This window comes from Giraffa tippelskirchi, chromosome 3, assembly GCF_054371585.1.
Source record: "Giraffa tippelskirchi isolate mGirTip1 chromosome 3, T2T-mGirTip1v1.2.pri, whole genome shotgun sequence".
Classification (NCBI taxonomy): domain Eukaryota; kingdom Metazoa; phylum Chordata; class Mammalia; order Artiodactyla; family Giraffidae; genus Giraffa; species Giraffa tippelskirchi.
The window spans coordinates 161868834-161891507 of NC_137277.1; the positions used below are offsets into that span (position 1 = coordinate 161868834).

Sequence of the window (22674 nt, forward strand, 5' to 3'; positions counted from 1 at the left end):
TTAGGTAGAAGCATTTTGGAGAGAGTTGCTTTGGGCTGTGCCATTTTTATTGACTTGGTAGGTTTTTACTGGGAAGAACTTGCTTTCTATCTGGTATCTGAGAGACATAAAGAAGAGGACACCATGTTTCTGCTCTCAGAGATCCTTAGAATTTGCCTGGAGTTGGGTAAGACATGTATGCAGGACATTTTTCCAAAGAAGACGTACATAATGAATGGCCTGCAGACACATGAAAAGATGCTTGACATCACTAATCATCAGGGAAATGCAAGTTGGAACCACATCTGTCAGAATAGCTATCATCAAAATAACAACAAATAACATGCTTGTGAGGATGTGGAGAAAAGGGAACCCCAGTGCACTGTTGTTAGAATGTGCAGCTACTATGGAAAACAGTATGGAAATTTCTCAAAAAATTAAATTTTTGCCATACTATCCAGCACTTCTGATTCTGAATATTTTCCCGCAGAAATCATAAACACTAACTCAAAAAGATACATGCATGCCTATGTTCATTGCCACATTATTTACTACAGCCAAGATATGGGAGCAACTTAAATGTCCATCAGTAAATGAATGAACAAAGATGTGATACATACACACACACACACACACACACACACACACACACACACACACACACAGTGGAGTATTACTCAGCTATAAAAAAGAATTAAATCTTGCCATTTGCAGCATGGATGAACCTAGAAGGTATTGGGTTGGTCAAAAATTTCGTTTGGGTTTTTCTGTTACATTTTATGGAAAAACTTGAACAAACTTACTGGCCAACCCAGTATTATTCCAGGTAAAATAAGTCAGACAGAGAAAGAGAAATACGGTATGATTTCACTTAAATGTGGAATCTAAAAAACAAAACAAATGAGAAACAAAACAGAAACAGACTCGTAGATACAAAGAACAAACTGGGGGTTGCTAGAAGGGAGTAGAATAAGGGGATGAGTATAATAGGTAAGAGTGATCAGAGGTAAAAACTTTTAGTTATAAGTCACAGGGATAAAACACACAGCATTGTGAATATAGTCAGTCAGTCAGTGCAGTCGCTCAGTTTTGTCTGACTCTTTGCAACCGCATGGACTGCAGCATGCCAGGTTTCCCTGTCCGTCACCAACTCCTGGAGCTTGTTCAAACTCATGTCCATCAAGTTGGTGTTGCCATCCAACCATCTCGTTCTCTGTCATCCCCTTCTCCTGCCTTCAATCTTTCCCAGCATCAGGGTCTTTTCTGATGAGTCATTTCTTCAAATCAGGTGGCCAAAGTATTGAAGCTTCAGCTTCAGCATCAGTCCTTCCAATGAATATTCAGCACTGATTTCCTTTAGGATAGACCGGTTGGATCTCCTTGCAGTCCAAGGGACTCTCAAGAGTCTTCTCCAACACCACAGTTCAAAACCATCAATTCTTCGGTGCTCAGCTTTCTTTATGGTCCAACCCTCACATCCATACATGACTACTAGAATATAGTCAATTATATTGTAATAACTTTGCATGGTGACAGATGGTAACTAGATTTATTATGTTAGTGATTTTGTAATGTTTAGAAATACTGAATCACTACATTGTACACCTGGAACTAATGAAATGTTGTAGATCAATTCTACTTCAGTTAAAAAAAGATATGCATGCAGGTCTACGTGATTAATGCCATGAGATTTATGAGAGGAAAGAACTCTATCTGCCTTGAGAGCTTGTAAAAGAATCCACTCCCTCTGGTCCAGTGACATCTTCCTGTTAAGTTGGTATACTCCAATACAGGTTATGTTAAATCCTTATAAAGCTGATGTTTCATTACCAAAGGAATATTTTTAATGTTTTTCTCCTTTGCCAGTTACTAGTTTTTTTAATGTCAACTCAAGGGCTTCCCTGGTGGCTCAGACAGTAAATAGTCTCGCTGCAATGCAGGAAACCTGGGTTCGATCCCTGGGTGGGGACGGTCCTCTAGAGAAGGAACTGGCAACCCACTCTAGTATTCTTGCCTAGAGAATTCCATGGACAGAGGTGCCTGGTGGGCTACAGTTCATTGGATCTCAAAGAGTCAGACACAACTGAGTGCCTGACACTTCACTTTTTCCATGAATACCCAATATTTTGAATTACCATATGGAAGGTGAGTTTTGTTTTACTGTGGCACATTCCTCTAGAACACTTTCGATAAGATAACCCGTTGTCAGAAGTTCATCAATTGGTAGAGCTCGGGAGTACCTAAGAGACCAGCTATTCTAAATAACTCTCTTTGCCAATAAGAAAACTGAGGCTCAGGTTAAATGATCTACGTAACTGGAGAGTGCTTTTGGCAGGGCCTGGACTATCTATCCTGCCAATGTTGCTGTGAACATCCATGAATGGAAGGCATTTGTTTGGGAGACTAATGGAACTAATCATTGTTTCTTTTTGCTGCTCTGTTTGTCCTTGTCTTAGAGGCACAGTTGAGTGCTATTGATGCTTTGATTGACTCCATGAGCTTGGTGCAGAAAGATGAAGAGGAAGGCACCATTGAAGACTTATTTCCAACCACCAAAATCCCAAATCCTCAATTCCAGAGACTGTTTCAGGTGAGAGAGGAAAGCTGAACCAATCATAGACATCTTTTTAGATGAAAGAGAGCAGAGAGAAAAGTTAGGGCAATTGGCTGGTCCAAGTCAAATTGAGAGCTCAGTTGTTCTGTCTGTTTAATGAAAGATTAACACCTTTCTCTTCCTACTGAAAAATGATTAAAAAAAATACTCTGAGCTTTTAGAAAGAAAGAAGTAAATGTTGGATGTTCTTAAATATTTTTTTTCTGGGAGAAGGCTAGATTTTTGGTTTTGTGTCTTAAATAGGAGGGCAAAATAAAAAGCAGATTCTTCTTTTATATATATAAATATATATGTATATATATATTTTTTAACAGTTTCCTCCTATGTTTTATGTGAATGAGACTTTTCATTGTTTTTTAATATCCAAATAGTAGGAGAGTTTTTAGGGACTGTGTATGGCAACCCACTCCAGTATTCTTGCCTGGAGAATCCCAGGGACGGCGGAGCCTGGTGGGCTGCCATCTTTGGGGTCACACAGAGTCGGACACGACTGAAGCGACTTAGCAGTAGCAGTATACAACCACTATTAGGGAAGAAGTGTTAGAAGTCAGATAGAGAGATTATAGTATGAACTTATTAAACAGTAACTAAAGAAAATTTTAAATTTCTGAATCTTGGTCCAAAGGAATTAGAAGATGGAGATTGGATTAAAGGAAACTGGGAACTTGATAAGGGAGCTGACTTATATGATGGAAGGGGAAGAATGGACCAATGATGAAGGTTGGTCCCAGTCCAGGAATAAGCCGGTGGCAGCAGGACAGAGGTGTCTCTGAACCCCACAAAGGTGAAAAAAGTCACCAGCAGCTTCTCTAGGCAGACTTCTCCCCGAAGGGGAGTTGAGGGCCTACTCTTAGGACAGGTGGGGAGAGGCAGGGAGGTGGGACTGGAGGTTTCATATTGGAGGGTCCATTGATTGCCCCTTTGACTCATTTCTCAAAGCATCCTTAACTAATTCAAGTCCATGTTAGGGCCTGTTATGATTTTATGGGCTCTTCTACTCAAAAGAAGCTGCCTAGTTTTTTTGATACTAGGCGGTTTCCTTTGAACTTCCTTTAAAAAAAAGTCTCTTGTTCTAAAATCAGTACTATGAAGCTTAACAGATCAAGATCTGACTCAGTAAGTACTTTTGTATTCTAAGTATAATCAAGTGTAAATTACTTGTATAAATTCCTTTGCTGTCTTTGACAAGTGGACTTCAAGACCTGCTGTTTTTGACAAATGGCCTTTGCCACTTGACAGAGAAGGGAGGAATACGATTAGTTGATATGGAAAGCTTGCAAAAACAGGTCACTGTGGTGAAAAATAGAAACTTCTAATACTTGGTAGATTTATCAAGGGTGGGTACTATTATCTTCAACAAATATTTGTTGGATTAATTGAACAGATGCAAGCCATAAATGCAGGCATTGTTACCTTTTAAAGCTTTAAGAACTGGCAACTTTGATTTTTACGACCTGCCAACTTTGTTTTCTTTTGTGGGGGTGAGTTTTTAATATGGCTTATCTGTATAAAAAAGTATCATTACTGGGGTATTTATAAACTGAATTCACTTTTTCTAAAACAAATATTGGGTACTCATAGTGTATCATATGCTGGAGATACTGGAAGCTCACTACCTGAAAGGACCCCTCTAGAGGAGTGAAAGAGAATAGAGAGAAGAGAGGAATAGAGAATAGAGTAGTAAAATTCGTAGGCTCAACACTAGTGGGGTACAAAATGCTGTGGGAATAAGAGGAAAGAGAGATTCTTGCAAGTGAGTGACTTAGGAAGATTTCATGGAGAAATAAAGCTGATGTGTTATGTGACAAGAGCATGCCAGGCAAAAGTAGCAGCACATGCAAAAACAAGAAAACATAAAAACTGTGATGTATTTAGGGATCCACAGAATTCCATTTGGCTGGGAAATAGGCTCTATGGAAAAATGATGGGAAAGGTGGCAGGTAGCAGGCAGGCCATGAAGAACCAGTAGTTTGGGTTTCTATCCCATAGGCAGTGGGTAATCAGTAAAGGCTGTTGTCAGTAGGCAGATGACGTGTATTTTAGAAAATAGGTCTGATGGTGACACGGGAGATGGGCTAGAGACCAGTTAGGAAACCTGCAGTAGCCCCTAGGAAGACTTGAGTTAAAGCAGTGACAGAGAGTAGAGAAGAGAAAATTTAGAAGCTAGAGTGGATAGAATTTAAGGGATTGGGTGGTGGCTGATGAGAAATAGGAATTGAAGATAACTGAATCCTAACTTGGGCCACTGGAAGGGTGATGTCACCATGAATTAGGATAAGGAATACAGAACGAACAGATAGAAACGGTAGTTCATGTATTCTTGCAGGTGTTCAATTTGAGTTATCTGTTGGCAATTCCAGTACAGACACTCGGGGAAGTTGGAAATAGGGGTGCAAAGCCCAGGAGAGCCTTCAGGACTAAATGTCTATACCTTTGAGAGCCCTCCTCATTTAGATAGAAACAGAAGTGAATGAGGTCACCTGGGAGAGTGTCGAGTGACAAGGGGAGAGAACGAAGTCCTGAACACCAGTGTGACTGAACAATTAGGGAGAGATAGGCTGCTAATCAGTGTTCCTACTTCCCCCGCTCCTGCCGTCCCCCACAAGCTCAGAGAGGTAGGAAGAACTAGGAGGGTGTTGGAGTCAGACGTTGCGCAGTGGTGAGGAGAGCTGAGCCTGGCAAAGGGCCTTTGGGGTTTATAGTGACGTCTCTGAGGGACCCGGTGGCAGTAGAGTGGTGGGGCAGGAGCCAGGGTACAGTGCCTGGAGGAGAAAGCTGTACTGATGAAGGGGGAGAGAGAGGAACCAGGAAGCTACAGGAGGAGGTAGGACCCAGGAAGACTTTTCTTTCTTTTTTTTTCTTTTAAAATGTCTTACAACTAAGGGTGAATGAACTGGGAGTAGAGGGCAGAAGAGGGGAGAGGTTAGTAATCAACCCATTGGCAGGAGGAGTTAATTTAATTCTAACTTTAGAAAGAAATGCTGAAAAATATCCTTTGTCAAGTGTACAGTTAATAGTGCCTTTTAAATAATTGATACTTTGTTGCTAAAATCAGTATATTAGTAACTTATGAGCTAGCCATGTGGCCTGAAGTTTTCTTTTTTTTCTTTCTCTAGTCTTTTTCAAATTGTAAAAATCACATAAAGGAAAAATAGTTGCTGAAAGAAGAAATGAAGTAGATTGAGGACTGAGAGCTCAGCATCTTGGCTACTGAAAAGTGTCACTTTCTCATAACCGGTTTTTTTTTTTTAATAAATTGAGATTTTTTTTTATTGAATTTTTACCCCACTGAGCCTTATTTAAAATGTGACCTTTGAGAAAACATGAGCATTTGATGGTTTTGAACATCTCTTGTGGGTTCCTTATTACTGACTTAAGGATAATGATACTATTTGAAAGAATTGCCTAGAATTCACAGTTCTTTCCCCAAAAATGTCACTTGACTATCACAGATAGAATCTCCCAGAGTATTTGAGAGGTAGTGTGCTATGTTGGGTGTTGGATTTCTGCTTAGTTCTTTAGGGCTTTCTAAATTGTTTTAGGTATTTTAATGACTGACCTGAGGGAGAGTGTGGCGAATTATAAATTATTCATGAGAAGGTCAGGATAGATCACAGAGTTTGAGATCTTTTTTGGTTTCCCCTTTTGCTGTGTATCAAACAGGCCCAATGTCATTGATGTGCCAGGGAAAGTAATTAGGAAAAAGGAAATCAGGGCTCGGAAACAATGAATTTATCAGGAGAAGGAAGGCTTGGGGTTGGTCTATTGAAATCAGGGAGCAGTACATGAAATCTCTAGAGGAAATTGGTATTTAATTCCTACCTCAGGGTTTTCTTAATTTGTAGAACATTGACTCTGATGATATTTACTACTTAAGCCCAAGTGTCTTTTTTTTTTTAGAACTAAAAAGTCTAGCTTCCATTTCGACAGGGTAGGAAAACAATACATATATACCTTGTGGTATGAAACAGTAATTTTAAAATTGTAGGAGCTATCAGTTCCCTGGTTTTTTTTCTTCACAATTACTAACATATAAATTGTTTAAAAAAGTGGGAATAGGAGTTTTGTTCTCCAGCCTAATTTTGTAATTATCCTTTAGCAAGAGGAATAAAACATCAGTATATCCATAAATTTCACTTTTTATTTTTTTTTCTAAATGGTTACTTCATTCTTTGATGACACTCCTGCGTTCCTTTTAGAGGATTTACTTTTCTGGGCAGATAACAGTACTTTGCCAAGGCCTTGCTTCCTAGTCGGAGAGCAGTTATCAGTGATTGAATAGAAGTGGCCTGCTGTCCAGGTTTCCACTTGTGTGAACAGTGGAGAACCTGTCCTGGCCTTGATCTTGGCCCCACTCCTGGTGCAGCTTCCTGAGACCTCTGTCAACAACTGGAGTTCTGAAGAAGCGCACCGTATTCACTCAGCCAGTACCTGTAGATGCTTATCATGTTGGGGCGCCATTTTCAGCACTAGGGATTCGGCAGTAAACAAGACCAGCAGTTTTTCTACTTTCAGAAGGAAAGTGGAGGTAATAAGTAAACTAAAAGGTTGATAAGGTAATTTTAGATAATGATAAATACTGTACAAAATATAAAATCAGGTTCACGATAGAGAATGACTGGGTGGTAAAATGAGGGTGAAGGTCTCCTTCATATAGTGTCAGGGGAAGCCTCTCAGAAGAGGTGATAAGTGAGCCAAGAACAGAATGATTTTTAAAAGGGCCAGCTCCGTTGAGATCTAAGGGAAGGCAGAAGAGGCCGAGGGAGCCTTACGCATGGGACCTCAAGTCTGGAGGGAGTTGGTCTTTGAGTGGAGAAGGAGGAGCCCAGGCTAGTTGGGTTGTGGTGAGTAAGGAGGAGAGAGGCAGGCAGGGGTGCTGTTATGGTTGACGCCAGACAGGAGAGCAGTGACAGTGGACATGGGGAGACCAGTTAGAAGGGGGCTGTGGTAGCCCATGTGAGAGAGGTGAAGGTGCCTTGGACAAGAGTGGTGTGGTGGAGATGGATGGACATGAGTGGATGACTTGGGGAGGTTTCAGAGAGACCTCTGGTGTCATCTCTTGCATAGTATTCTTCCTGCGACTCCCTGAGCACCTACCCTTTGACACCTGATGCATCCAGCTTGTGTTTTTCTAAGATAGTGCAAGGGAGAAAGCACAGCATGCTGAAGGGAGGTAAAAGGATTGTAGCCAAAAGGTTGTATTCCCAAATTGTCAGAGGCCGCAGGAACCCTCTATATCCTCCACGAAGCCAGAGCAGTGGACTATGGGATGAGGCTCTTTTCCTCATTTTTTCCTCTTTTCCCAAGGAGGGCTTCAGCTGACGGTGCTGCTAGGCTGGGATCTGTTTTACAGTTGCTTTTAGACATTACCAGCGTCCTGCTAACCAGGGTGGTTCTGGGTCTGCCCACTTTGCTGTCTTTTACTAATGGTAGGAATCATGTAGCCCTTCCAAGCTAAAGATGGAGGATCACTGGTCAGCTATGTGTGGTGTCCACATCTGCATTTCACAGTCCTTACTCCTCTTCCACAGTGTCTGCTGCACAGAGCTCTCCATCCCCAGGAGCCTCTGCCCCCCATTCAGCAACACATTTTGAGTATGCTGGATCCCCCCACCGAGGTGACAGCTAAATGTCAGGTTCCTCTCTCCAAAATAAAGACCCTCTTCCCTCTGACGGAAGTCATCAAGAAAAAGAACCAAGTGACTGGTCAGGACATTTTCCAAGATAAGTAAGTACTCAATGGAGTTGTATGTGAGATTGGAGCACAGAAAACTGGTGGTGGTCTTAGAGGGGCTCTGTCCTTAAGGATTGCAACCTGGGTTTGTAGAATCACAAAGATGGGAGGAAGAAACCTCTTGCTATTTGAACCTTGCATTGGGAATCCAGCGTGGATACGTTTTATCCTGCGTGTGCATCTAGAAATTAGAGCTGTCTTTGGGGTTGTTGACTTTTTGATCAGCATCAGATTCTTAATGAATTATATATATAGGAAGATAAACGATTTTTGAATACCTGTAACTAAATTTTACCATTTTTAAAGTAAAATATTGGGGGTGAGAGGAGAGGGGTGAAAGTTTTTCATTTTGGAAGTAGGCTCTCAGGAGAATATCAGTGAGATTTTTGGAAGGAAAATTGGGAGGAGAATGAGAAACCTGGCCGTCTGTCTGCAGCTGTGCTGTTACTGTATTGATGTGCTTGGTTATACCATTAGTGAGGTAGTTACAGTTTAAGGATTGTAAAACGGTTTTCATGCCCTTAGATCAAGCTTTCAGGTAGCTATTAAGTATTTTTTCCCGCACATTAGAGTCTGTTTAGAATTATATCAGTTTCCATTCAAAGCAGAACACAAACAAACCTTAGGTAGTTCCTATCCAGAATTATTTGGGTATGACATTGATTTCACCAGGTTTTGGTCTGATTATTGGTGATTTTTTCCCCCGAAATCAAAATGATCTACTCATTTCTGTAGGTTGTATGCTGAGATCCTATTTTAGATCACAATTTATTTTTTCCTTTTTCTTTGATTTCCTTCCCACAGCTGTGTCTTTATCGACAAAATAGTTTTTATTTGTCAGTACCTGATTGGAACAGTATTGAGTAATTTCCAGAAATTTCCAGTAATTTCCAAGGTTCTGTAAAGTGTTAATTCAGTGAATTATCTTCCAAGTTAAAAAGACATCTTTGCAGTTTCTTTGGCTTTTTAGAGGTTACTACTCCAAGCTTTGTCAGGATTTAAAAAAAAAAAAAAATCGTAGGGTTGAAAGATTCTATCGTGCATTTCTAACACATCTGGAGAATTTTATGTTTCCCTTTAGTCTGTTGTGCCTTCTACATCAGAAGACTGTCACTAAAAACCCTCTTTCCCTCCGCTAGCCTCAGCTATCTCTGGATTCCTTGTGTCTCAGAACAGTCAGTAAAACTCTGAGTCCTTTTCTTCCCATCACAGCCTTGCTGTCGTCTCCCAGCAGTCATATGGCTATTCTCTCTCTGTTTTAAAGCTCTCGTTCATGATCTTGATTACTTTTCTATGTCGTGGGAAAGGAATGGGCCATTTCCCCCTCCTCCTGTTGATCAAAATGTAAATTAGCTGGTTAAAAAAAAAAAAACATACCACTGAGACCCAGACCCTGAAGACTGTTGTTCTGTGATTTGATCCCTGCTGGTTCTTTTCTCCCATAAAGGTTCGGTTTGCCACACAGCCAAGTGAGCTGCTGGGACCAGAGGATAATCTTGCTCATACACACCTACTCACACTCCACTGCTCTAGTCTTCCTTCTCAGAAATCTTAGTTTTTAAGAGTTGCAGAAATGACACATTTAACAAGTATTTATCGAGCACCTCGTATATTCAGGAATGACTCAGTCCCTTCTGCAAGGTTCTAGAGATTCTCAGTTTTTATGATTAAACCCCAATCAGCTTTAGAGGTGGTCTCCCTAAGGGAAAGAGAGATTGCTTACAAAAAGCTATGATTTTGTGTATATTCAACGTCCCTGTCTCCAGGGTACATATTTCCATGATGATGATGGTGATTTCAAAGAGAAAATAGAAGCGCATAATAGGTCAGAATGCCTTGGTTTTCCAGCCCATCTTACTGAAAAACATACCTGCATTTTATCTGCCTTCACTTCCTTTCTTCCTGTCTCAGTGGAGGAGGTTGCCACATCCTGTCCCAAGTTAATCCTTTCACCTGTGTCCTAGAGTGCCCTATCCATCCTATCTGGTACCTTTCAGTCCACTAATAATTTCTTCCTTCCTTCCTTCCTTCTGTAATTTTCAGCTGCTCCCTCTGTACCAGCCCCCTTCCCTCCACACATTAACATTTTATTTCTTTCCTCTGAAAGAAAATGAAATAATCCTCTCAGTTTCCTCCCTCTAATTACTACCTGTTATCATCTTCTTTCCTTCCACAGCCAGGCTTATTAGAAGAATAGCCCACACTGCTGCTTTTCCCAGTGCTTGTTGGCTCAGGCTTATTCCCCCAGCACGTCCCTGCACCTGGTCTCCTGAAAGACACTCGCTGCTAGGTTTACTTAAGCTTGGCAGTCCTTTTCTTACTCGACCTCTTTGTAACACTTGACATTGTCAGTTATTCTTTTCCTCTGGAAATTCATATATCTTCCTTAACTTCAGCTTCTCCAGACTTTTCTTTCTAAACCTTTGACAGCTCCCTCTCAGACTCCTCTGGGGTGGCTTTTCTTTCCCCATGAGTCTTTAAGGTTGATATTTTGTAGGTCTCCTTCTCTGAATGGGCTGACATTTATTGGACACAGGTATGTTCTGGGAGCTTTACGTGTATTATCTGTTTGGATCCTCCTGGCCACCCTATGAAGTAGGTTCTTTTATTTACTCCATCTTAAAGCTGAGGACCCTGAAGCTTAGAGAAGATAAGAAACTTGCTCAGGATCACAGCTGGTTAAGTGTTAGAGTGAGGATTTAAATGTGGTCGTTCGACCCCAGAGCTTATACTCTCAAGGTTTATGCGTGTTGCACATCCTAACTCCTTAATTATTTCACATATGGGTCTTCAAAAATAACTGAACACCTGTCTGTCCTAAAATATTTCCATTTTATCCACTGGATCTTAAGTGTCTACAGATAACTCAAGGTCAGTATGTCCAGAAATTACTTTTTCACCTTCTTTCTCTTTCCACACTCCTTTAAGCCCCCTCTTCATGTTATTATTTTCAGTTTCAGTGAATGACACCTAATTTCTAGGGAGTCATCCCTTTTCTTCACTTTCCACATCTAATTGGTTTACCAGGTTGTATTAGATTTACCTCAAGTTCACTCCTTTCACTTCAGGTTAGTATAGTGGCTAATAGCATTGATTTTAGAGTCAGATAGATTTGGATTAAAACTCAAGCATTTCTTTTTAATAGTGGTCAAAATCGGCAAGTTGCTCTATGCCAAGCTGTGATAACAAATACCTGCCTTTTAGGAGAGTAGTTAAAAGTACAGGGTTAGCTGTGGACCCCTTACTGTGTGCTTAAGACAAAGTCAGGCCCTTTTGACTCTTGGTTTTGCTCATTTGTAAGAGGACAGTTTATAATAGCTAACTCAAATGCTTGGCTTCATGATTAATGGTAAGCATTTTTTTTAAAAAAAAGGTTAGTTCTTACTAGCATTGTCCACTGCCCTTCTTTTATGTAGGTTTCACTTTAGCCTGCTTTACTGATATAACCCCCTTGGCCAATTTCCCTCATTCCAGGCTTCCCCTTCCAGTTCATTCTGCAATCTGCTATCTGAGTGCTTTTTTAGAAAACAAATCTGATCACATCACTCCCTTGCTTAAAATTCTCTAAAGCAGTGATTCTTCATCAGTGTGTGTTTGTGTGTGATGGACCCTTTTATCTTCTGATAAAAACTGTGAACTGTCTCCCCAGGAAAATGCCCCAACATAATAAATTTTGCATATAATTTTAGGTGGTCACAAATTCCTTGATGTCCTTCTTGGATGCTTGATTAAAAACCTTTGCTCTCATGGCTTTCCATTACCTTCATCTTCAGATCAAATTCTGTTACACAAATGAGAAAATCCAGATAGACAAGAAGGAAAAGAAGTATCTGTCCTGCTAACTGGAGAACCACTTTCTGTCCTCAAAGTTTTTATGCCTACAGTTTAGATCTTTTCTATCTTCATTTCTCAGTACTTCCCAGATTGTGCCACATGCCCCAGCCCAGTACAGCCTCTCGCTCTCTCAAAGGGATGTGCTGCTTACCACAATATTTTGTTAATTGCCTGTTTATATATTTATCTTTCTTATTTGACTGAACTCCCTGAAGGTGATGATTATGTATTCTCGTGCTGGTGCTCAGCTGTGTCTGACCCTCTATGACGTCAAGGACTGTAGCCCACCAGGCTCCTCTGTCCATGAGACTTTCCAGGCAAGAATACTAGAGTGGGTTGCCATTTCCTTCTCCAACCTTACAGATTATAAGAGGCTATATTCATAAAATTTGCTAATCTGCTGCAGAATACTGGGATAGGACAGATTATTTGCAGTTTTCTGTATAAAATAAAGATTGCTAATGGTTACAAATTTTAGAACCTAGAGCCTAAGTGTAAATGAACTAAGGTATATGTACTTGTAAATGAACTACAAGGTATATACTCATATATGAAAGAAAATGAGAAAAGGAGAGAAAGCAACAAACTGTTTAGGGCCCCAGCATCCAGGTGCAGCAGCTGTTAACACTTCTGTGTCTGCCATGACCTTGCCTGGATGATGTGTATTTTGCAGGGCTCAGCTCGCTCTTAGATAACTTGGGGATGAGAGTCATTGCACTTTCCCACTTCAAATAGACATTACGAGTTTAATACATGTAAATTTCCCATCAATCCTGTTAAGTGATTCAGTCTTGAGATTATTAAATGTATTTTTACTGCTTCCTGCTATTTTCTGGACTGGCCTTTATCTGTCCAGTTCTGGAGAGTTAGTATATATGTTTTCTAATTCTTCCTTGCCTAGAATCTTATTTGGGAGGGTTGAAGAAATTCTTCCATGTGATTTGACCTTGTGTTCTCACAGAACTTAGCTTTGTATGTTTAATGCTTTTTAATACTACTGTATAAGTTAATTTGTATTTTTGGAAGAGAAAATGTGAATAGTTGATATATGCGTGGTATTTTCCATCTCAGTGTTTTCCTGAGAAACAAACTGAAGGTCAGAGAGGACAGTAACTTACTAGATTCTAAACATACAAAAATTAATACAGAGTCAGTAACTTCAAGAAGGTATAAAACTCCAGGGCTAGCCAGTAGCAAAAACTGAGACTAGAGTCTGGATGTTTTTATCTGTGGATTTTCCCTGAACCATGTTATCTTTCTCTTGGGAAGAGCTGGCAAAGGTTAACTAAAGTGGCTGTGACTTTTTTTTTTTTTTTTAAAGAACTACTCAAATTCTGATAGAATTTCATGCTTCCTCAGGTTTGTGCGTTTTCCCTTGTTTTCATCAGCAAGGTTTTGTGTGTTTATTTATTTTGCTTGAAGGAAAGAGCTCCGAATGACTCACCCCTTATCTTTTCTTTACTTTTCAAAGGGAAGAAGGCAAGTGGTAAATGGGAAAGATGTCAAGTAGTAAAACCTTTAATTTGTGTTTATAAGACTATAATGATGACTTTAGTTCTTTCATCGGGCTGGAAGAGGAGATTCATTATTGAAATATTATTGAATAAGCTAACTTCTGTCATTTTTCTTTGCTTTATTTTTAGGATAACCTCTTCAAGCCTTACTATCTGGAAGTTGGGCTTTTGAATAAAAACATTCCATTTAGAATTGTAGTTCTTAGTTACTATTTTCCCTTCTCATTCAGCCATTTCTTGGCAGCTTCTCTTGCTCCAGATTGATTATTTGTCTGGGAGAAAAATCTTCATGTCTCTCTGTTCTGTAGCTTAAGGAAGATTATAGGCAGAGTCTTTGGATCTTTCTTCTTTGCAATTAATTTGACCTCCTCTCGACTTTAAGGCAGACTGTTAAAGCCAGCGTGTTACTTGAGGCAAGATGTTTGATACACTTCCTTGGACTCATCGTTCCCTTATCACACAGATGCTTTTGCACTCTCTTAGCATATTGCCCAAAATACAATTAAGTTTATAAAGGAATGCATTAAAAGTTTTCTTTTGAAAGTGGTTTTTTATAGTTTAAGACTTCTTTAAGAGCGCGCTCTGCATATTTAATTAAGGATTGTCTAGTAAGTTTTGACAGCTGTAAGTAGGAGCTTATAAAACTCTCACATACATGATGAAGAAAATAGGTTATTATACACAAAAGTCTTCTATGTATCTGGAAAGCTAATATTACTAGCTATCAATTCTCAGGCAGAAACTAGCAAATAATAACCGAAGGGTAGATGGGTTTCATGCTGAAATGTGAAGTTTTCATTACCTGTGCTTGCAGTTTCATCTTTTGAAAGCCTTTGTGATACGACTTCTAATTAAAGCCCAGGCCGCTGTTGGTCTATCAGGAGCTTTGAGGCTGGGAAGGGGGGGCAGCCGCTTGTAAAGGAAGACTAAATGCGGCTACTTGTTTTTGATTCTTGAAAAATAAATTTATACTTTTCACATCAGCAGTTCTGGGTTTTGTATTGTTTGTTCTGTTTTAAGGGGGGAAAAAAAACCATTTATTTCTTTTCCAGTCATGAAGAGGGACCCACCTCTAAAAAACTGAAGACTGAGGAAAAGGAAGCCCACTTTAGTATCTCCAGTCTGGCCGAAGGCAGTGTCACCTGTGTAAGCAGAACTTCCCTGCTATGCGCCCCTCTTTTGAGAAGGTTGGGACTTGGGGAGTTGGTGTCAATTTCTGTTAGTCTTTTAATGTAGCACTTTCTTCGGTCCTTTCAGTATATAAGCCATATTTGTCCATCCCACACTTCTTCCTTTCTTCTTTTAATTATTGTCAATGAATCACCTATAGGATTATTTATATGGTATGTAGTATCAATACATAGAACACTATATAGAGCATGAAACATCACTTTTGTAAAGTTTTTCTGGTGACTTCATTTTGCAACTTTCTGTTTAGTCACAATGGTAGGAAAAGTGGGGGCTTAGTGATATGAGTCTTATTTCCAAGTATATAGGCTTTAAGAATATAAGGCTCGTTTCTTTTCTGATGTGCACCTCACTAGTTTAGGATTTCCCCAAACCATGTATCCTTTGACACTTGAGATCATCTTTATTTAATGGAATGGTTTTTGGAACTTGAACATATTGCCTTATTTTAAGTGACATTATTTTGAATCAGTGGATCTTGAAAACTGTTCTTTACTACTAGCCAAATTAGAAAGGGTAGCTAGTATTAGGGCATGCCTTTTCCCCTCCTGAAAAAGCAATGCTCCAGAAAAACTGAATGTCTAAAAAATTATTTGGATTTTAGTCCAATATCTTTATTAGTAAAGGAAAAATAAAAATCATGACCTTTTTTATTCTTGGAGCTCTTCTGATGCTATACTAGAGCAGACTGGAAATCCGAGTACTTTTGTACCAGCATTTACCAGCCTTTATAGAACTCCATTGGCTTCTCCTCCTTGAGCTCAACTTAGCCCCTTTTTAGGTTGAGGTCAGAAGATGAGAGACATGGGGATGATCAGAAAGTGCCATATAGCGTGGCAGAGATTTTTGTCTTTGAAGCGCTCCCACCTGGCACTGATTTGTTTTTATTTTGGGACCATGCTTATTTTGGGCATGTTTGAATAGTCTACCAAGACTTCAGTGCCACAGGTTTGATCAGCAGCAGTCCCCAGAAAGGACAGTCCAGCAAATTAGGGATCAGGCTATCAGTTCCTGTGTCATCTTAGTGGGACAGAGATACTCTGAACTGACCCTGCACCGCAGCATCCTCCCCTTCCTAATTGGTTGGGTGTCAGGACGGACAGGTAGTCTGCCTGGTAAGCTAGGCTGCCTGGTGCCTCGGGCGTCAGACTTCTGACCCCTCTGGATTGAAGTCAGTTTGCATGAGGAGAGGTGAGTGGAAGTACAGACAGACGGCAGCCCTTTAACCACAGGAATCTGCTAGTTTTTAACAAACCGTGGACGTGAAAATGAACAGGAAGGGCCTCACTTTGTCTTTGCCTATTTTATAAGAACACACTACATTAAGCTGTCTTGTCTTGCCTGGAGTACTTCTGAAAAGAGAAATGATCTGCAGGTTTACTGTCTGTGGGTGTGTTCTAGGTTGGAAGTGTGAATCCTGCTGAGAACTTCCGTGTTCTAGTGAGGCAGAAGAAGGCCAGCTTTGAGGAAGGTAAGAGATATGCCGTGGGCTTTGCACTTAAGGAAAGGTGTTTAGTTAAGTTAATGTGATTTAAGTCTAGGCTAATAATTATCACCTTTTGTTATACTGTTTTATAGCGTGATTTTTTTTCCTGGTAGATCTTTGTGACTGTCTCTTGTTGGTGAGCTCACCAAGGCCACAATATGAGCACAGGAAGGTAAATTTAGCACTGGTCTTTTAAACAGAGAAGAGCCAGTTCGTAGGTCTCTCTGTTAAGAAAACAGTGGGCTGGAATCCTGGAGCTTTTAGTTCCACTTCACTGAAGTTCTCTGGGAATAAAACATTTTTGTGTCATATCCTCCCATTTCCTGAGACATAATTCTTGTTTGCTCCTAAGTGTTTGAGCCCCTTGACAGTAATCTCAGAAAGACCTTACTCCTGCTCTTAGGTTTGATCCTTCTGCAATTGATTACATCCTCACATTTTTCTTATCAGATGAAACCTAGAATTCCATTTAGTCTCGAGCGGATACTAAAGCAACTTGAAGGGATGGATAGAGGGTCTCGGACTGACATTCATTCACTTGATTGCATTCCGGTTCCTGTTCATTTATTTGCCTTTAACAAGTGGCCACTGGCAATTGTAATTCTACAGCCTTGTGTATATAACAGTATTGTATTCATTATTGCTACTCAGGGTCAGGCCTGTGAGTTGAACAGAGACTTGAGGTAGAGACTGAATCTGTGTTCCACTGGGGGACAAGTACTTATCAAAGGATTTTCCCAATAAAAATATTTTTTTCAGACAATTCTGGTACCAGTTTTTGAAGCTCTAATATTTTCTCTACTTGCTCACATGACTGCAGCATTGCTTTTTGGGGTAACTGAGACAAAAAGTAAGGTTAGGGGCCAGTGGTGGGGTTCAGAGAAGAGGGAAGCTGCTGGTACCATAGAAGTAGAAAAACTGAAGCTATTTCTGGAGAGGAGGGAATGAGGAGAAACAGGTAAGAGGAGAGGAAGTGAATGAATTTGCATAAGGGCATAGTGTTCTACAGTATATTCTCAACTCATGACTAGGGATATTCTTCAGTGTTGGTAAAACTCTGGGATGCTTGGCTGGAGTGCTCTGCCTGGGGAAGTTGGTAAGGAGGCAGAGTTTTGGGTCTGGAGTCAACTTCAGGCAGAGCAGAGAAAGCTCCTGAGAACACTAGATGCCAGAGTCTAAAGAGGTCTTGAGAGAGTAAATTCTTGAGAATTTGCTTATATCTTAGGAAAACACTGTTTTTCCTAAGCTAATTGGGGATTAAAGCAGTCTTGTGAAAATAACAGGGGCAGCTGACCCCTCGATGTCATATAGATCGCAATGTGTGCATGCTCAGTTGTATCTGACTCTTCGTGACCCCATGGACTATAGCCTGCCAGGCTCCTCTCTCCATGGGATTTCCTAGGCAAGACTGCTAGAGTGGGCTATTATGTCCCCCTCTAGGGGATCTTCCTGATCCAGGGATCAAAACCTGCATCTCTTGCATTGGCAGGCAGATTCTTTACCATTGAGCCACCTGGGAAGCCCATAGATCACAATAGGTATTATCATTATTCCCATTTTACAGGAGGAAAATCTGTAAAACTGGAACAAATGAACTTCCCTCCCAAAATCATACAGGGATTCAAATCCATGTCTCCTTCAAATACTGGATTTTTCTACTTAGCAGTACTATTTCTCCTGGTTGCTAATGCCTTCCTTTCCTATGCTCTTTGTTTGTTTGTTTGTTTAAACATTATAAGGTCAAGCATCTCAAACCTGTGCCCATAGCTAGGATTTTGATCAGTAGACTGTTCTTCCCTGTTGAAGGTGACTGAGTCTTGGCACACTGTAGTATTGTGATGGTGGATGTCCCTCTGGACCTCATTCCAGAACTTGGTCAGTCAGAGATCTCCAGTGACATCACAAAAGCAGACTTTCTGCTGAGCTGCAAAAAAAATGGGACTGCCCACTTGTTAGCAGTTAGTTCTGTCTCATGGTCCTCATTTGGCTTCCTTTCTTCCCTTCAGAAATTTTGTGTCTTCGTTCCTTTTCTACCTTCTGTGTTCTTCTGCTCAACATCTCTTGGTGAGCCAAGACTCACCTTGTAAGCCTGAAGAACCCTCCCAAACTTAAAGCTACCTCCCTGCTTTTGATCTTCTAGAGATCTCTGCCTTGGGCAAGGGAGGCAGAAGTCCTTCTCTTCTCTCCTGTATATCTATTTTTTTAAATGCGGTGGCCAAAAGTGTGATTAATAATGGGTAGTTTTACCTTTTGTTAGAACTTGGCCTTTTCACTTCTGTTATAAACTAAAGTACGGGTGTAATTCCTTTGCAGTCGAACCAATAGCAGAGTCATCCAAAACTCTCAACTCAAATAGAGTGAGTTTTGTGATCCTGTCCCCTTGACATGAGCAGTCAGCAGCACACATTTTCTTTTCTGGTTTTTGGTGTAAGCGATGTTCCTTGTCCTAAGCTTACTGGCATAGAGCAAGTAACACCAAACCCCAGGAACATGTTCATTCTGGCTGTTGATGCTTCTATAAGATGTCTTTAATTCTTATATGCCCTTCTCTTTCTGGTCCAACTTTCCTCCTTCCTTGCTAGCCACCTGCCATTCTGTTAACTACAGTTTTACAATAGAAAATTCTTGACCACAGCTCTGTATAAAATAATCATCTCTCAGTTGTGAAGGTGGGTTTGTTTCCCTCACACAGTACTCATAAGCCCATCAATTCCATCATCTGTGATGTCTGTTATATGCAGTTGTGAGTTATTGAGAGAACCTGAGTCCACAGTTTTCGGAGACCCCTGAGTAGTCACAAGGTAGCAGAGCTCTGTTCCACCAAATTGAATTCACAGGAGCATGATTGGTTAAAAACAAACCTGTCAAGAAGAGACATCCTAAGTAGGAGTGGTATGGACTCCTATTGGGGGTCTGATATCTAAAACATCCTAAGTAGGAGTGGTATGGACTCCTATTTGGGGTCTGATATCTAACATTAGATTTATTTGCAGTGAGTGTAACGTGCACAGCCATTTGATAGATGATGATCACTCAATTCTGTGTCCATTGAGGTATCTCATGATTCTCACATCTTTTTCTCTCACTTTGTTTGGATCATGTCTCACCCTCTAGTCTGCCATCTTCGTTCTCCAACCTCTTAGTCTCATATATCAAACAACATCCTTCCAATTTTAAACGGCATTTCTTAAAATTTCCTTCTGCAGGATTGCCTAAAACTAGGCAGAATGTTATTAACGCAACTAGTAATGAAATTATATTATTCAGCAAAGTCAAATAAATAATTTCTTTCAACTCTGTGAGTAGAGCACTGACCCATATGATTTTCTACCATGAATCAAGTCTAACCTCTGGGTTCTCAATCCAAGTTTCTTAAGGGATCTGGGAAAAATTTCCCGTATGTGTGTGTTTTAGGTATTTTCTTTTGTTAATGGTTTATTAATCTTCACTATGAATTATATAACCTATCATACCCCTTTCTAGATAAACATAAGAAAATAAAAACTATGGCCTTTATCTGTTTTGCACAGAGCAAATAACAGAGAAAAATAGCTTCTGTTAAATACCTTAAACATCTTGAAAAAAGGATACTAAATACAAACAGAACTAAAATTTTTAGTATCGTTGGCCCTATAAAAGTTTTTTATTCAACAATTTGACATACTTTCTTAGTTTTTCCCAAAACAACAGTGACCCATCTAATCATGAGAAAGAAAATACATGATTACAGATTCTAGAGATTTAGTCTATACTTTTATATTTTTTATTAAATATTTTACTTGTCTTTCATTGGCTTTCTTTTTGACTAGTTTTAAATTGTTAAACTCTAAAACTTGATGATACATGCTTATTTTATATATCGCTTATCAATGTGAATTTTAAAAGTTTATTTAGAATTGTAAAGGACCCCTACTAAAAGGATATGCTATTATTTGATGTGATAATTGTGTATCAGTGACCCTTAGGGTCTTGTTCATCTTCCATGTGGCCCATGGGTTTAGGCCCAGGATGGTTGAGATGACTTTCCACAGGTTGTTGCAAATGTGTGGATCAGATTCAAGAGCCAGTTGTTGCCTTTTGTGGCCTAAACATCTCCATTGTTTGCTTACATTTCATTAGATGGTACATAACTGCTCTGCAGTTTACATTTTAATATAATAAAGCTCAGTAACCAAATAATTCCAATGAAATCATTGAAGACAAGAAGAAAAAACAGAAAAGACATGACATAGAAATCAAAGACTAGCATATATACACAACCACTTTATAAGTAAGTGTTTTCAGTTTTCACATTTGCCCCTAAAAGGCTCCTGTCCATTCTTAACTCAGCTTCTAACATCTTTTCAAATTCCTGTCAATCTGTGGATCATAGTATCTCTAATTACAGAGTATGGCTCTTGTAAAATGTAGCCTAGCTGTATGTTAAAAATGAGAGCATGCAAATCAAAACCTGTTTGCTAATAGGTAAGCTCTCTCAGTAAGCACCAAGATTTCTTCCTGAGAGCATTAAAGGACACCTATGTGTGATACACACAGCATTTTCAGTCTCCCAGTGTTTTGTTTTCTCATGCCAGGTGGTAAAGTTGCTTGTCTTAAACTTGCTGAGTATTTTTTTTTCCCTTTTTATGTTAAAAATAGAAAGGATGTTTTTTTCTGTGGCTGAAAATGTGGAACTCACATGAATGGTTTCCCTGTGTCAGAACAGCTAGAAGAACACAGAGTTCATTCAAGCCTGCATGTAATGTGGTGACCCGCTGGCTTGCATTGATGACCCATGCCAGCAGTGCAACCAGGCAGGTGCTCACAGTTGGCTCTGCTGGAAACACAGAATTAATCATGGGTTCTCTGGAAAAAGGGTGTGGTATCCAGCTTGCTGTTGGTGTTCACCCTTGCAAGAAGTGCTAATGAGAGTGATTTGTGAAGCAGAGAGCTGTTGAAGTACTTATGGCAGTTTGGTTCTTTTTCTTCATTGCCTGTAATTCACGGTGCATAGTAGATCACTGTCATGCAGGGCATTGTACTCGGTTCTCCTAGTTGCCCTTGAATTGATCTGTCTTCACGACTGCTTCATAAGCCCAGCTGGTTGAGAAAGGAAACTGATTTCTGATTTTGCTGATCTGCAAACTGCTGTAATCAATGACTGAAAATGACTGCTTGTAGCAAACAGCAGAAGCTCTTAACCAACTGAGATGTTTAGCAAAGGATGTTGGTCTTTTGTTAAAATAGTCACTAATAGGCTGAGATGTGTTAACAGGAACCCAGAAACAGCTTAAATGCAGTAAAAGTGTTTTGGTTCCCCCAACCCCACCCCACCTTCAAATTTCAAGCCCAGGGCAAAAAATATGCTGGCACAGAAAGAAACGGTAAGTATAATTTGGTACTGTTAGTCCTTTCTGTTTCCATGTCTACATAAAACTTTTAAAAATGGCATCCTTGTTTCTTGGGCCAGAAAAGGGAAGGGAATTTGGTTCCGATATAGAGCACAGTTCCAGCAGGGCTTGAGAATATTACCAGCATAGATGTCCTTGGATAGAGAGAAAAAAATCAACTTTTTTTTTTTTTTTTTGCAATTCCTTCTGGACGGTTGGAAAAAAAAAAACAACTTTTAGTTAACAGTTATGATTAAAGGTCTTGCTGTAGACTGAACTGTGTCTTCCCCAAATTTGTATATTAAATTGGAGATGGAGCCTTTGGGAGGTCATTAAATTTAGATGAGGTCATGATAATGGAGCCCTCATAATGAAATTAGTAACCCTTATAAAAAGAGACACTAGTTTGCATTCTCTTCTCTTTTCTTCTCTTTCTCTCTTTTCTCTCTGATGTGAAGGTGACTATTTGTAAGCCAGAACGAGAGCCCCCACCCAAACCTAACACAAGCTTCCAACTGTGAGGAAATAAATTTCTGTTGTTGAAGCCAGCTGGTCCATGATATTTTGTTATGTCAGACTGAGCTGGCTAATACAGGCTCATTTTCTTTTCCTTTGTCAGATTAAGCTGCTGAAATCCTGTATTTTATCTCTTTGTGTTTTAGCAGTAATGAGATGCAGCCATAACACTCAGGATGGTCACTGCACAGTGTTTCACTGGTAGGCCATTGGAGTCAGGAGCCATTTCTCATATGGGAACTAGCAAACTATAATTCTCTTGCCCTTGGAATCTAGTAGAGTTCCCTTGGGACATTAGGACAAGATTTATTGTTTGAGCTTTTTAGTGGTTATTCTGTAATAGAACACCTAGTGTCTCCCTTCTATCTGTGGTAAATCTCACAAATCTTTAGTTAAATTGCACTTATTTATTGCCAATTTTTAAACAGTTTATTGAAGTA

General features: G+C 39.9%; 1 protein-coding gene and 1 long non-coding RNA gene across 11 annotated transcripts in view; one reads left to right on the forward strand and one right to left on the reverse strand.

Moving 5' to 3' along the window:
- Positions 1-22674, forward strand: part of XRCC5 (X-ray repair cross complementing 5) — an 81300-nt gene that overhangs the window by 31367 nt on the left and 27259 nt on the right. For all 10 annotated transcript variants that reach the window (XM_081578207.1, XM_081578213.1, XM_081578204.1 and 7 more), the window contains 4 exons: positions 2436-2569; positions 8125-8321; positions 14728-14821; positions 16265-16334. In XM_081578207.1, the coding sequence (XP_081434333.1) occupies positions 2436-2569; positions 8125-8321; positions 14728-14821; positions 16265-16334 (495 nt within the window). The remainder of the gene's footprint in view (positions 1-2435; positions 2570-8124; positions 8322-14727; positions 14822-16264; positions 16335-22674) is intronic.
- Positions 13667-18223, reverse strand: LOC145541540 (uncharacterized). Its single transcript, XR_014079098.1, has 2 exons — positions 18105-18223; positions 13667-17279 (listed from the first exon to the last, which is right to left on the reverse strand). It is a non-coding gene; the product is annotated as an uncharacterized LOC145541540 (long non-coding RNA).